We start from the raw sequence: 13,352 nt of genomic DNA, 5'->3' as shown, positions 1-13,352 counted from the left end.
GACTATGCAGCCAAGGATTTGGTGGCTGAGCACTGCAGTGACTTGAAGGTAGATAAATTCAAGTTCTTTTATTATTTCAAGACTTTAAATTAGTTTTGGAAAGAGTCTGCTTTGATTGTTCTGATAAGCTCCTTGTGTCTGGGCCTGGTGGGTTCAGTCTCTGCTTGTTTTTTGAGCATGAGCGACATTCATCTGTGGCAGTGGGAATGAAAAGAGATGTGTAGGGAGGGGAAAGAGAGTCTGGTAGCTACTGAGAATATTGTAGGGGCTGGCCCTGGGTTGAGCTTTTTTCAGAACCATTGAAGCAGTAAAGCCATCCCTGTTCTTTACTCTCCTCACTCCCACCTCCCTGTCACCAAACTTGAAGCTATCTCTTAGAGGATAGGAGTAAAAGTCACATATAAAATCTACATCTTTGAAATACAAAACCTAAAGCCTCTGTCAAGGTTTTCATATAGGATCACAGTGGCCAATGGGCCACCAGTTCTTATACCAGATGCTTTGAGGCTGTGGAAACTCCTAGAGTAGTTGTTCCTAACATTTTGGGAGAAACTTTGAGAACCAGTGAAAGGTTAAATGTATATGCACATAAAAATTGATATATTATTTTGAGAATTTAGTTTCAGGGAAACTTCCATGGGTCTTTAAGGACATTGTGAACCCCAACCATGGGGGTATTTTTTTTCTTTTTGCCTGGAATAGCAGTTGGGTATCACTCTTAGCTGTCTTATATATTCTTTCTTGGAGTATTATTGGTGTTCAGGAAAAATCTGGGGGTCCCACAGAATATAGAATTAGTAAAATAATTTTTACTATTTACCATTTTGCCATTTTAATCAAATATTCACCCCAACCCCTCTATATGATACCATATTCTTGTCAAGGGGTTGTCTAACTTCTGCTTAAATACTTCCAGTGACAAGGAATTCATTATCTTTCCTGAGACATACTGTAGTTTGCCATTGTGCCATTGTGTCATTGTACTTAATAAAGTATACTTGGAACTTAACATTAGTTTAGATGATTCTTTTATATAATGTATTTGCTCTCTCTAGCCCGGCATTTGTATCATACACATATTTACAAAAGGTGTCTATGTCTGTCCTTTCATTCATTCATTTGCTCATTCATTCTTTCAACCAATCATGTGTCTATTTAAACCAACATTTCCTAAGTGTTTGTTTTGTTCTGGGAATACCCGAAACACTGGGAGGGGATGCAAAGATGAAATAGAAATGGTCTCTGAGCATATTTTCATCTAAAACCAAGGTTCCAGAGTTTACTATTCTAAAATTCCTTCCAGGTTAGCACAAATTACTTTTGTCCTTTAGGGATATGGTGTCAATCAGCTGTCAACTGATCTGGTGGTACTAGGTCATCCATCTTACATTTCCATTTCCAGAATTTACCTTTCTCATCTTTTTGAAAATGAGAACAGCTGCCCATTGACATTTTCTGTCCATGTGCCCCATTCATTGTTATTCCCAAGGTTCAATACCAAGAGTGCCTCCCCTATGAACTCCTGGACCCTGGGACCCTACACCATTCTATTCTTTGCCCTGTAATTTCACTCAGAGGAGAAAGGTAAGGCCTAACCCTAAGATTTGGGGCCTTTCCCTTTTTCATTACAGTGGCATTTTCCTTGTAAATCCTGCCCTGTAATGTCATCCTGTGGCCTTGCCAGGCTCATATCAAGTGACTTACTAGAGTAACACTGGCCTTACTCACAGGTAAGTGCCACTTCCTATTGGTTAAAACAGATTTGATTTCAGTCTTCAGAAGTGCTGTGAATCAAAAGTTATAGGTAGCTGACCATAGATAATACAGGTAAAATTTTGGTTTAAGATAAAAGTATGATGTTCATTAAAAATGTGCTAAAAAATGGCACACAGCTGATGTTTACTCTTATCCTAGAGACCTCTAGAGGACATGTCTCATCCCTGTAGCTTAACACAGATATTGTCATCAGCCTCTCTGCCTCTCCAAATTCTGTTGGTTCTTCACAATTGGCATTACCCTTTTCAGGAAACTTTTCCTACTCACCCTTGCCTTGTGAGATCTTCATCTTGGTGGATCCATTGGTGAGCATTCTAATCTATGATCATAATCATGCAACTTAGCACTTTTATCATATCATATTATCTTACTTGCTATCTCATGTATACATTCTTTTATGTGTGGTTTCTCTATTGAGTACTTAGATTTGGATGAGCTGACTTTTGGATTTTGATTTTTAAGTAAGCTGCTACCTAAGCTAGTTGTTTCATCCCTACAATCAGTTGGAAAAACAGTGGATGCCTACAAGATGTGACTGAGGAGCATCAGCAGGAACTAGCCTAAAAATTTTCCCACCTGCCCTTCATGGTGTGTGGGTACTCAATGAGACTTTTATTCCCTTGGTTGTTTTTTCCATGACAGCATATGCTTTGAAAATTCAATAACCCTATGCTCCTGAGTTAATATCAGTAAAGAGGCTAGGAATTTTAAACCAAGATATCTCAGGGGCTCCTCTGGAGAAGAAGGAGTTTCAGGAATGCCATCTCCACTTGAACTAGAGCAACTCTATTTTTGTTTTATGGACTAAAGTTATCCTAAAACTTTATTTATAAGCTATTCAGCTGCAAAAATAATTCTTTTTGAAAACCATTTCTTTTGGGCACTAGATTTCAACATGTATCCTGCACAGGAATCCTCTGGAAGGCTTATTAAGATGCAGATTGCTAGGCCCCACCCCACAGAGTTTCTGATTTTGGCAGGTCTAGGGTAGGGTGTGACAAATTACATTTCTAACCAGCTCTCAGCTACTGCTTCTGGTCAAGAGACTATACACTCTGAGAACTACCTCTTTAGGGAAATATGTTATCAGCTTCCCAAAACTCTAGGAGAAGCACTGGCAGGGGATGGGTGTTGGGGCTGGAGAGGGAGTGAGAGGATGCTTCCAAGAAGGGAAATTGGTTCAAAAACATAGTTGTCCCTACTGATTGTTCTTTATTTTGAGTCCCTTTATCTTCATATCTAAAGTAAGGCCTTCAGGCTTTGGTCCCTAACCAAATACCAAAAGAGGGCCCAAGTCTTGTCCTAAGCATAAATAGGGGCTTCTGTAAAAGCTATTGGTCCAGGCTTTCCTGAAGCTTTGATTCATCACTAAGTTTAAAGTTATAGGACCAGAAAGGACTTCAGATAAGTCCCCTAAATAATGCTAATGTTGTTGGTAATAGGTCATCTAGGCTAGGTAGTTTGATGCTGACATCAGGAGATTCTAATAAGTTGGAGAAAAAGAAGCTAACCAGCCTTCTAATCCTACTAAATATACAACTCAATAGAATTAGACAATGGTTACAATATAAAATTTTATTGCCAATAAAAGCCTTTAATAACTCATTTATCCTGTTTCAGTAGGACCTTATTCTTTCTGATGAAAATCCAGTCATAGCATCTCTCATTAAAAATAAAATTATTTTGAAATAAATAAATATATAAAATAAATAGCATATTCATTTCATAAATAGTTTGTCCTTATGCACAGTATCCATGCTTACATTTTAATATCATTTTCTCACAACCTACCCCATCTCCCACTTCCAATGGCAGGAAAACTGCATGTCAGGACAGATAAGAAATCTCCAAAGCCAATGCAGGGATGGCCTGCACCAGGGTCATAGCCCCAAGGATTTTAATGAGACTTTTCTAAAGCTCTGTATGTAGCATCTATGGCAGATTCCTTGGTCTTTCATTTACCCATTGTCAAAGTATTTGGGTAGATTGTGGGGCATGATATCCCTGGCCCTTGGGAGGGGCCCCCATTCTTTCTTGTGCCACCTCAGGGGAAAGAACATGAGTAAAGAAAAAATGTATATACAAGATTCCCTCCAGCCCACCCCTTCCACCCGTATCCCTCCCCCAAATAACCCAACTTTGATACACACTTTGAACAAGGGAATAGCTGGGTTGAGTTGAACAGGAAGTGCTTCTCTGTTATCTAAATTGATAGGTAAGAGGATTGAAAAGCTATGAGTATAGTGCTTGCAGAGACAACTGTGGACCTAGAGTATGGGGGTCACAGAGGTCATACTAGGGGTCCATTATCTATAGCGGAAGAGGTCTCTGGACATGGAGGGCAACTTAGAAGGATCTACTGGCCTGGGCAAAAAGTGAGTGAATTTCTGGTGTCGTTTAGTCCTGTATCCCTCCCGGGGTGAGCCGTCTTTATTCAAGGCCACATAATACTGTCTCTCCGAGTCCAAGTGTTTGTACAAGGTGGAAGCATAGGTGTTGTACCAGTTTTCTTCAAATTGTTCCCGGAAAACACATTCACGTGTGAGTTTCTTCTGTGAGGGTGAGAAAATAAAGCAGAGCCTATTAAATGACTATTTCTCCCATCCCAACTTGCTGAAATAGCAATAGCACATTGTTATAAGAAAAAGTCAGTCCTATCTCCCAGTATTCCTGAGGCATCTTCTTTCAAAATAGCACAAAACAGTCCTGTCTGTATTTCCTTCATCCTCTTTCATGAACCACACAGAAATATTTTAGGTGACATCTTTCCTGAAGGCAGGAGACTGAAGGACATGGCCTCGCCTGGCTCTTTGAACCTGAGAATTTCTGCTATGGCCTCCCAGTGCTCCTCTGGCATCCAAGTTTTCTCCCTACTTAGGGCATATAATGTCAAATCCATTGAGATTACAGTCAACCATGTCAACTAAGAGGCAAAGGCCTTGGGTCTATATAAAGCTCCATGGGAGGTGAGTTGTGATCTCTCCTAATGAAGGGTCTCAGGCTTGTCAGGTGGAAAGTTCAGAAAAGATCTCTTTGAAAAGTTCCTCCAATCCAGCTACTTCAAGCTAGCAGTTCCTGAGGCAGGTCTCTTGCCTCTGTCCCTTTTCACACTTGATTCAGCTGGCATACTACTTGCTGGGGTTGCCAAAACTGAGTGCTGGGGACAGGCCTATCTCTTAGGTGTCAGGGAAAAATTTGCTCTGATTTCATGGGGTGCAGGCAGCCAGAAAGCATGCTATAGGACTCAAAAGGCAAGCCCAGGAGTTGGGATCCCCTGAAAGGGTTAAGGTCAGCAAAGTCACTCACCATTCCCCAGCTCTGGGCTAGCTTCCAGAATAGAGAACATGTACTGCAGCCAACCCAGTCCTAGCTGGGGACTTAGGGCTGTCACCAGACCCTGGAACCCTCACTCTTCATTTGTTTGTTTCATTTGGCCTCTGGGATTCAGCTGAAGCAGCCTGGAAACCAGGGACTGTGTTTTTAATCTCAGAATCTCAATCTGAAGGCCAGCTCTTCCACTGCCTATTTTTTGTGCCAGCTATCTGCTACTCCTCTAGGTACCATTAAAATTCAGAGGTGCTCCTCAGGAGTATAAATGCCCCCAAACCATTACAAACTGTTGACAAACCAGCACAGCTTACTATTATCAATGAGACTAGCTGGCCCTCTAATGGAAAAGGTGAAAGCAAACGTACCACAGAAAAGCTTATGTTTTGATGGGAACTGAATGAGTGAAAGTGTTATATAGCAAGCTCTTAGGCAGCCAAGAAGCAACTAGATGACACTAATCCTTTGCAGTAGATAGAAGTATTTCAAGTGCTAGATAAACGTTTTTATACTTTTTCCTTACATAGTCCAAACACTGGTGGTAATAGCCTCTGATGAAAAGGAAACTTTCAACTTACCGACCCATACAGTTCTCCTCGCTCATTCATTCCTAAGTACAGGCCAGAGTCCACTCCCCGGATGCTGATCAACCCCACAGCCAGACTAATAAACTCCAGGATTCCTAGAGCAAAAGAATGAATGCCATTTCTATTATTGATGTCAAGCTAAGAGGAAGCTGTTCAGGTGACATGAGCTACTGGTCATTTATCCCCAACTGGAGGCCAGCCCTGTATGCCTTTGGTGAGTTACCTTATGAAATTATCTTTTGTAGCAAGAATGGAACCTCAGAAAAGTTGCTGAGTCTCTCTCTGGGCTTTCGTTTTTCCATATATAAGATGGGTGAAACAATTTCTTACTCAACACTCTTAGACAAATGAGGAAGAGACCATGAGAAGGTTTTGGCTATGAAAGCTCCATAATTACAAGGTACTATTGATGTTAAATACTGCCATTTCAAGAAATGAGAGAGTAGCTTTCTACATGGAAGAATGTGGCTAGATTTCTGTATTTCCCCAAAGTCACTTCCCTCCTCCCTAGCTCACACAGCATTACCTTGTTGTCCTCTAGGCTGAATTTCTTTTGCACCTTCTTAGCTCCCATGTCCTTAAAACCACATGAGGCTGTCAACTGCTTGTAGCTGACTCTAACAAAGGCCACGCAGTCCACTCACTAAACCTGTGTCTCCTGCCTATGGCACAAGGCAAAACATGGCCTGGTGAGAGGTTTTTCCTAAAGTTTGCTTTTAGCCAGTGCAGTCCCAGGCTGACAAGGCTGTCATTTTCCCCCTGTCTCTTTAGAATTTTAAGTTTATCCATGGCAAAGAGTTTGCAGGTAGTACTGGATTTGATCCTGACTTGATACTGATACAACTTTAAGGGGAAAGTTTGGAAGACATTCAGAAACATCCCTCTACCTGACAAAGTTAGAGATGAGGAATTGAAAATGTTTTAATTTACCCAGCAGCTGTTGGAGGAAAAAAGATATCAACTTCTAAGAGGGAAAAAGGACCCAGAACTTAAATCCCAATGATGCTGAAGACTACTATTTTGTCTTAAGATGGTATATCTGTTATTCTATGGATATAAACATAATGATCAAGTAGATTCCTCTTTGATATTCCTGTGTCTAACCATGTTTTTCAACATACAGACCAAACTTGATATGGTTGACTCACAGAGGCAACCAAAGGTATGAAATGAGCTCAGATCTGGCTGCTTTTCTTACCCCAAAATGCAATTCTTCAGGGTAATAATATTCTATGTACGCTACATAGGGAGTGTAATTGATTCCTTAAAGATTACTTAACAAATTAAGTGGTTAATTTTGAAATCAGATTCAAAACTCCAGTGGGAACTCTCCTTAAAAGCCCCAGTGACTTGTGCTGGTATATGGGTATGCAGGTGTGGCAGCTTTAGGGTACATGTTTCCATGGCCCAGTTGGAGCTCTTGGAAGAACGCAAAATTCTGCTGCCATTGTATTGCCTCTAATGCTGAAATCCTTTAAGTTTTATTTTCAGGTTGTTCTTAACTCTTATACTACAAGAAAGGAGTTTTGGGAAAGGAGATTGACCAAAGATGATAGGAAGAGAAGGGCAAATAGCTAGTGTCAAGTAGGGGTTTAGGAGGAAGTGATTTAAAGGATCAGAACCTTTAGCTGCAAAACATAAGTGTCTGATTTTGGCTCTGCTTTGTTTAACATTTTAATAAATGACTTGTAAGAGGACATAGGGGAACTGCCTACCTCAGTTCCAGAAGATGTATAGCTGAGAAGGTGACACAATCAAAATCCAAAGCAATTGCAAGAGGGTGGGAAAATGAGCTGACTCCAACCAAATAAGCTTTAATTAGAGTGAATGTAAAGTCCCAAACTTTGCTCCCCAAACTGATTACTCAAGAGGTATTGTGTTTGTGTTTTGTTGGAGGATGGTGAGCCTCAAGCACGGATAGTTGAGTTAATCATACTCCTTGTTTTATGTCCTATTTTCATAATTGGTCTGTATAAGGGCTTTTTATTTATCTATTTCTTTCTATTTCCATACTCTGCTCCTATCCTCTTCCCCACTTCAAGCAACCATGTATACTTTCTTGAAAACATGTAATATTCCTATGTGTTTCCATGCATTTTCATTAAATACAAGTCAGCCCACCTTTGGAATGAGGAGATGTGGCTTAGCAGAACATACACAATGATGACTAAGAGATTTGACTGGACAGGGTAAGCTTAGGATGGGTGATTCATGATATTAAAAAGTTCATGTACAACTAGTCATGTAAAAATGAAAATTTCTCACAAAACTAATGTGAAACAAAAAAAGCTGATGTGATCTAAGTCTGCACTGACAGAGGTCTAGTAACTGGCATAAGGGAGGAGACGGGATACCTGGGTGGCTCAGCAGTTGAGCATCTGCCTTTGGCTCAGGGCATGATCCTAGAGTCCTGGGATTGAGTACCGCATCGGGCTCCTTGCATGGAGCCTGCTTCTCCCTCTGCCTGTGTCTCTGCCTCTCTGTGTCTCATGAATAAATAAATAAAATTTTTAAAAAAGGGAGGAGACTTCCCCACTCTGTTCTGCCATAGACCACACTGAAAGTGCTGTTTTTAGTTCTTCTGTGTTTAAAGAGGTCTATGGAAAAACAGGAGTATGTTCAAAGGAGAGTGGCTAATATGGCGAGGAAGCAAGAAACCAGGTTATGGTTCAGTTCTGCGTGCTAAACTTTGAGGGATACCAACCTGCTGGAACCTTCAGTTATTTCCTTTGCTTAGACAAATTGCTTCTGAGCTTCAAGTCTTAGTTCCCTCATTCTCTAAGTATCTCATGGCTCTGATCGCCCTGAGCTCATTAAGTAGCAGAGGGCAGCTTGTGATCTCACCATCCAAGACCTGGTGTGAGAACAAATCATGAAACACAAAAGGTGTGGCCATTTGAGTCACCACAGTTTTTCTCCAACTCTCTGTTAACCCTGATGCCAAAGGACAGATCATACAGGAAGTCACTTGGGTTGTATCCAGTAACAGGGGTCTCCAACAGCTGGAATCATCCCTGTCCAGCTGTCTTTGGGCATCACTTTCCTTTGCCAACTTTCCTATTAGCTGGATTCAAACTGTGGGAACCCAGTGGCACATGATGATGGAACAGATATACCTAAACCTCCTGAATCCCAGCCAGCATGAAGGGAGAGAGAAAACAAGCCATTTTCACATTTTCCCAGTTACAGTTGGAGAGGGGGTATTAACAGCAAACTGTGGAGGTAAAATATTAAGTAGACAATGTTTGTCTCCAGTTCTCTCACCCCCTTCCAGGTCCACAACCTCCCTTCTATTCTGCTGCCTCATCTTGACCTGTCCATCTCAGGTTCTGGCCTTTGCTCCACAATTTCCAAACTCTTCTTACATCTTTTTCCCCATGGCCTCAGTCAAAACATATCTGTCCTGAGCCCCACCGCTTCAGAACCTAGCTAGATGGTGGGCTAATGTGTCATTGAATCTGGTTCCATAACTTGCCTGAATGCCCTTGGTCATCCTTTCAGGCCTTCTGGGCCAAGACAGTGCTGCTTTGGCATCGTGACAAATGAGAACCAGATTGCTCAAAACCCAAAGCAGCTGCATTAGCCTGCTCCATCAGCCTGGTGGGAGGCCTCTCCTCCAGGCTGACTCCCAAGCTCTGCTCTGCCAGTCTACAGGTGCCCCTTAGGAATGCCAGGATCCCCATGAAACTCATGGAAATGCCACCTCCTGACTACTGATTGCAGAATGGAGTGGGAGAGGGGGGAGCATAGGCTATGGCAGAAGGTTATTATTTGAAGTCGTGGCTGCTCTTGGGCTCAGCCTAACTTGTTCTGAACACATGGATTCCAGGGTAATGCTTGGGGGCCCTGCTCTCCAATTACAACAAATAGTTATTTACTTTACATGGCCTTTGGAGACTACCTCCTCCCCCCAAGCAGAAATCTATAATATTTTATATCTTAAGTCTGGCCTACTTTACCCTGCTGGAATGTTGACTGCTAAAGCACTTATGGAATGTTAAAGTTTCGATTTATTGAATACCCTGGCTGATTAACTCAAATGTGGAGGGAGGAGAATTAGCAAACTCAAACACCACCTCTTTCTTTGCCAAAAGCTAAACTGAGAAAGAAAGAGTAAATGTGTGTTTGAAAGTTGGCATTGGAGGTTACAAAGAGACAGCTTTGACTAGTTATCATTTCCTTTACAGGAAATACATGGAACGGCCAGGAAACCAGGGAAGGAGGAAAGGGAAAAAGGTGGTGCAGAGGTGGTCTCAGGCAGTGTTATTTTAAAAGGCAAAACCAAAAATGAAGCAGTCAGCTAAGCAGCAATGAAAACATCCCTTCCTCCTGCCAGTTTTATTTCTTTTGGTTTCTCCTTAAACTTACCCTTAGCAGGCCTGAGAGATGAAAAGAAATCAAGATGCGTCCTTAGGGAGGTAATTAAAGACCACTTATCCCAAGAGCCTATTACTAATTTATGGTGACCTTGTAGGTTATTGGGCTCAGCTTAGGCAGAGTCAGACGAATACTAGCTGCTGGAAGCCAAGCTCATAGTTTCCCCACCTCTGATGCCCCCACCCTACATTTCTCCATCATTTCATGATTTTTCTTTTTATATATCAGAAATGAGCTACTTCAATATCTTTAGGCCATTTCTGGGAGACTTTGGGAGGTTCTGAGGCCAGGGTGGGAGTCCCACTCCTGAAGAGGAACAAAAGGGAACTGCAAAGTCACAAGTGATGGAAGGGAAAGGAGCCAAGTTACGTCTCCCACTTCCCTGACCCCACCTATCACCCTTTTGAGGACCTGCTGCAAGTTTATACAGACACCTGCACCCCTCCATTACTCCCACCCACCCCACACACAACCCATTGTACGCCAGGTCGGTGAGTGCCTTTTTCCAAGATGACATAGACCTCATTAGAGTTCCTGTTTGCTCCCAGCAAGGAACACCAGCCCTGACCTTAAGTTGTTTGCTAGACTTGGCCTTGCCCAGGAACTGGCCTCTGGGAGCTGCCCCCCCCACCCCTCCCCGCCTTTCACTGTGCACTCCAGATGCAGCCCTAGCAAGGCAGGGGAATAGGAGGATGGGGAGGTTTGGGGGGGAAGACGGGGGAGGGTGGAATAAAGAAGGGAATGGGTATCATGCTTGAGGGGTGGCAAAGCCTCTTACTGGCTTAAGGATAGAAGGTGTCCTCGAGCCATAGGGTTCTTGGGAGGAAGTAGAGGGCACTGGGGGATGGGGCTCCCAGTAAAGGTAGCTGTCAGAGCACCTGATTTATGGTTTAGTAGTGATAGGAAATTGAAAATAAAAATGGCCAAGTTACTGAGGAATGAACACATTTGTTTAGAAACCTAATGATCTCCAATCCACATCAAGGTTTTACTAATTATGTTTTGTCTGTGAGACAGGCAGATGTGCCATTTAAACAATCTGCTGGGTGTTGGGCAGAGAAAATCCTGTTAGGTTGTACATTTCCTGTCCTGAGCTCCGGAGACACCTGTTTCTGGGTTTGGGAGTGGTCCCAGGACCACTTCCTCACTGTGAGGCAAGGAGTCCAGAGGTATATACAGGCAAAAGCTGACCTAGGGAGGTCCTCACACACTGGACAGTGGGAGGCTGTCCCAGTTTCTCCAATACCCAGCACGCCTTGCTGCCTGGATTGGCCTCCACCCCGGGCAGAGCAAGCCAGAGGCAGGCAGGTGCCACGGCTGCCCAGTCCCCGTCTCCGCCAAAAGCGACTCCGGCTGGGACCGCCTGCCCACCACATCCATAGCCCACAAAGGCGTCTGCTCCAGACAATCGGCCACGGCCACGACAACCCTGCTGCCCTCGAGACCCCGCGCTGCAGCCACGGTGCCTGGCGTCCTCGGCGAGTGCTCCCCTTCTCCAACTCCACCTGCTTTCATCCTAAGCGCAGCGTCCAGTGTCAGAACGATTCCCTCGCTATGGGGGAGGGAAGAAGGGTGGAGTGGGGAAAAGAGAGGCTGCACCTCAAGGTGCCCCCGCCTCTTCCTGAGAGCGTCTGAGGGTGCCAGGCGCCCTGACTCCGCGCTACTCAAGTTTGCACCATCCGATCCCGCCTGCCCCACGTCCCTAGCGGTCTCCCGCCTAGACGCGCCCGGACGGCACCGAGCTGGGGGCGGCACAGGGCCCCCAAGCCCAAGCCCCGAGCCGTTGGCTCCCCAGAGAGCCGTCTGCTGGCTTCCCGTCCCTCCCTGCCGCGTCCTCACCGAAACGACTGTGGTCGTGGCGGGTGCCATGCACTGTGCCGTTGGGGAAGATCTCCAGGTGGAAGCCGGTGCGGCAGTAGAGCTGGCGGCGCCGCAGGATCCCCTTCAGGTGGGCGAAGTCTGTGGGCGAGCCGCGCTGCAGCTTCCCCTCAATCTGGCCCAGGCGCTCGTTCAGGAAACCCGAGGAGTCAGCTATGGGCACGTTCCCCACAGACGAGGAGAAGCCGTGCAGATCCCAGTCCAAGGAGGCGAAGACCCCCCCCACCTCTGCCATGGCGGGGTGCGCTGGGCCGAGTGGGGGCCGCGGGGCGCGAACTACCTCTCCCCTCGGCGAGTGCAGGCGACTTAGCGGCGCTTGTTCTCTCCCTCTCTCGCTCAGCGTTCTGCCTAGCTGCAGTTGACGTCTGTTCGCGTCCAAGGAACTTCTCAGCGGCGGGGCAACGAGCTCCTGACCTTGCTCTCAGTCAAAGTGGCGCTTCCCCTACGCATCCATCTCCCTAGGCCTCTCATAGCTGACTTCGTCGAGCTATCAGATGCAAATGGCACTTTATATACATACGCACTCCCCTTACATTGACATATTGGATATTTAAATACAAGCCACACCTCACTGGCATCCCCTCGGAGATTGGAGTGTGGTTCCCCCCCCCTTTGTATCCATTTGGCTCTTTTTGGAAGGGAGGGGGTGAGGGAGGAGAGAGCGAGCGAGCTTCACTCCCTCTTTTATTGTGAAAAAATGGCAGGAAAAAGCTACACATTGCAGTGAGGCATAACTGCTTTTGGCAGGTTTTTCTGAAACTGCTGATGAAATAACGGAGCCCAGTGCGTGGAGACTGTTGGCGCCCACGGCCACTCAGGCTTGTTGAGTGGAGGTCTGTTGGCTGCGCGGGGGCAGTTCCCACCTCCCGCGCGTCTTCGGGCTTCTCGCATTTGGAAAGTGGCTTGAGACCAGGGCTGCTGGGAGTTCGCGCGTTCTTGAGCCCTTCTTGTTCCCTGGCTGCTCGAAAACTGCAGAAAGAGCGCCTGGCCTGGGACAGGAGCTCCCTGGTTTCTTTGTTCTGTTGCCCATCCCGTCCCCACTCCCCACCTGTAGGTGGGTGGGGGCTGAGGAAGTGAAAAATCCGGAAGCGAATAAAGTTGCAAAATTTGGGAATGGGGGTGGTAGCGGTCCCTGCCTGCACCTAGGCGGGGACTTTAAGGGGTCTGGGAGGAGCAGGAAACCCCACGGAGGAAAGAAGACTTTTTTTTTTTTTAAGGGACGTTTACAATTTAGGAAAAGTATGGGGGTTTCTATGTTTCTAAGAAATAGAAAGTGATCTTTTTGTAAAATGATCTCCACCGGCTTTCTGGGCGCGCCTTTACAAGGCTCTCGAGAGCAAACTCGGTGAGAGGCCATTGGAAGCCTAGTGGAGGCTTCCACCCACTTCTTTTCTTGTTGGAAACAGG

The 13,352-nt window shown here is 45.0% G+C and overlaps 1 protein-coding gene across 1 annotated transcript; it reads right to left on the bottom strand.

Annotated features, from left to right (window-relative positions):
- Window positions 1-3,924: 3,924 nt before the first annotated feature.
- FGF16 (fibroblast growth factor 16) lies at window positions 3,925-12,180 on the bottom strand. The gene is made up of 3 exons (XM_055338482.1): window positions 11,907-12,180; window positions 5,682-5,785; window positions 3,925-4,328 (listed from the first exon to the last, which is right to left on the bottom strand). The coding sequence occupies exons 1-3, from the start codon at window positions 12,178-12,180 to the stop codon at window positions 4,083-4,085; spliced, it is 624 nt and encodes a 207-aa protein (XP_055194457.1). The 3' UTR covers window positions 3,925-4,082.
- Window positions 12,181-13,352: the final 1,172 nt, after the last annotated feature.

This window comes from Nyctereutes procyonoides, unplaced genomic scaffold, assembly GCF_905146905.1.
Source record: "Nyctereutes procyonoides isolate TBG_1078 unplaced genomic scaffold, NYPRO_anot_genome, whole genome shotgun sequence".
In the NCBI taxonomy this organism is placed as follows: domain Eukaryota; kingdom Metazoa; phylum Chordata; class Mammalia; order Carnivora; family Canidae; genus Nyctereutes; species Nyctereutes procyonoides.
The sequence above is the reverse complement of the archived record's forward strand: the minus strand, read 5'-3'. Positions and strand labels throughout refer to the sequence as shown.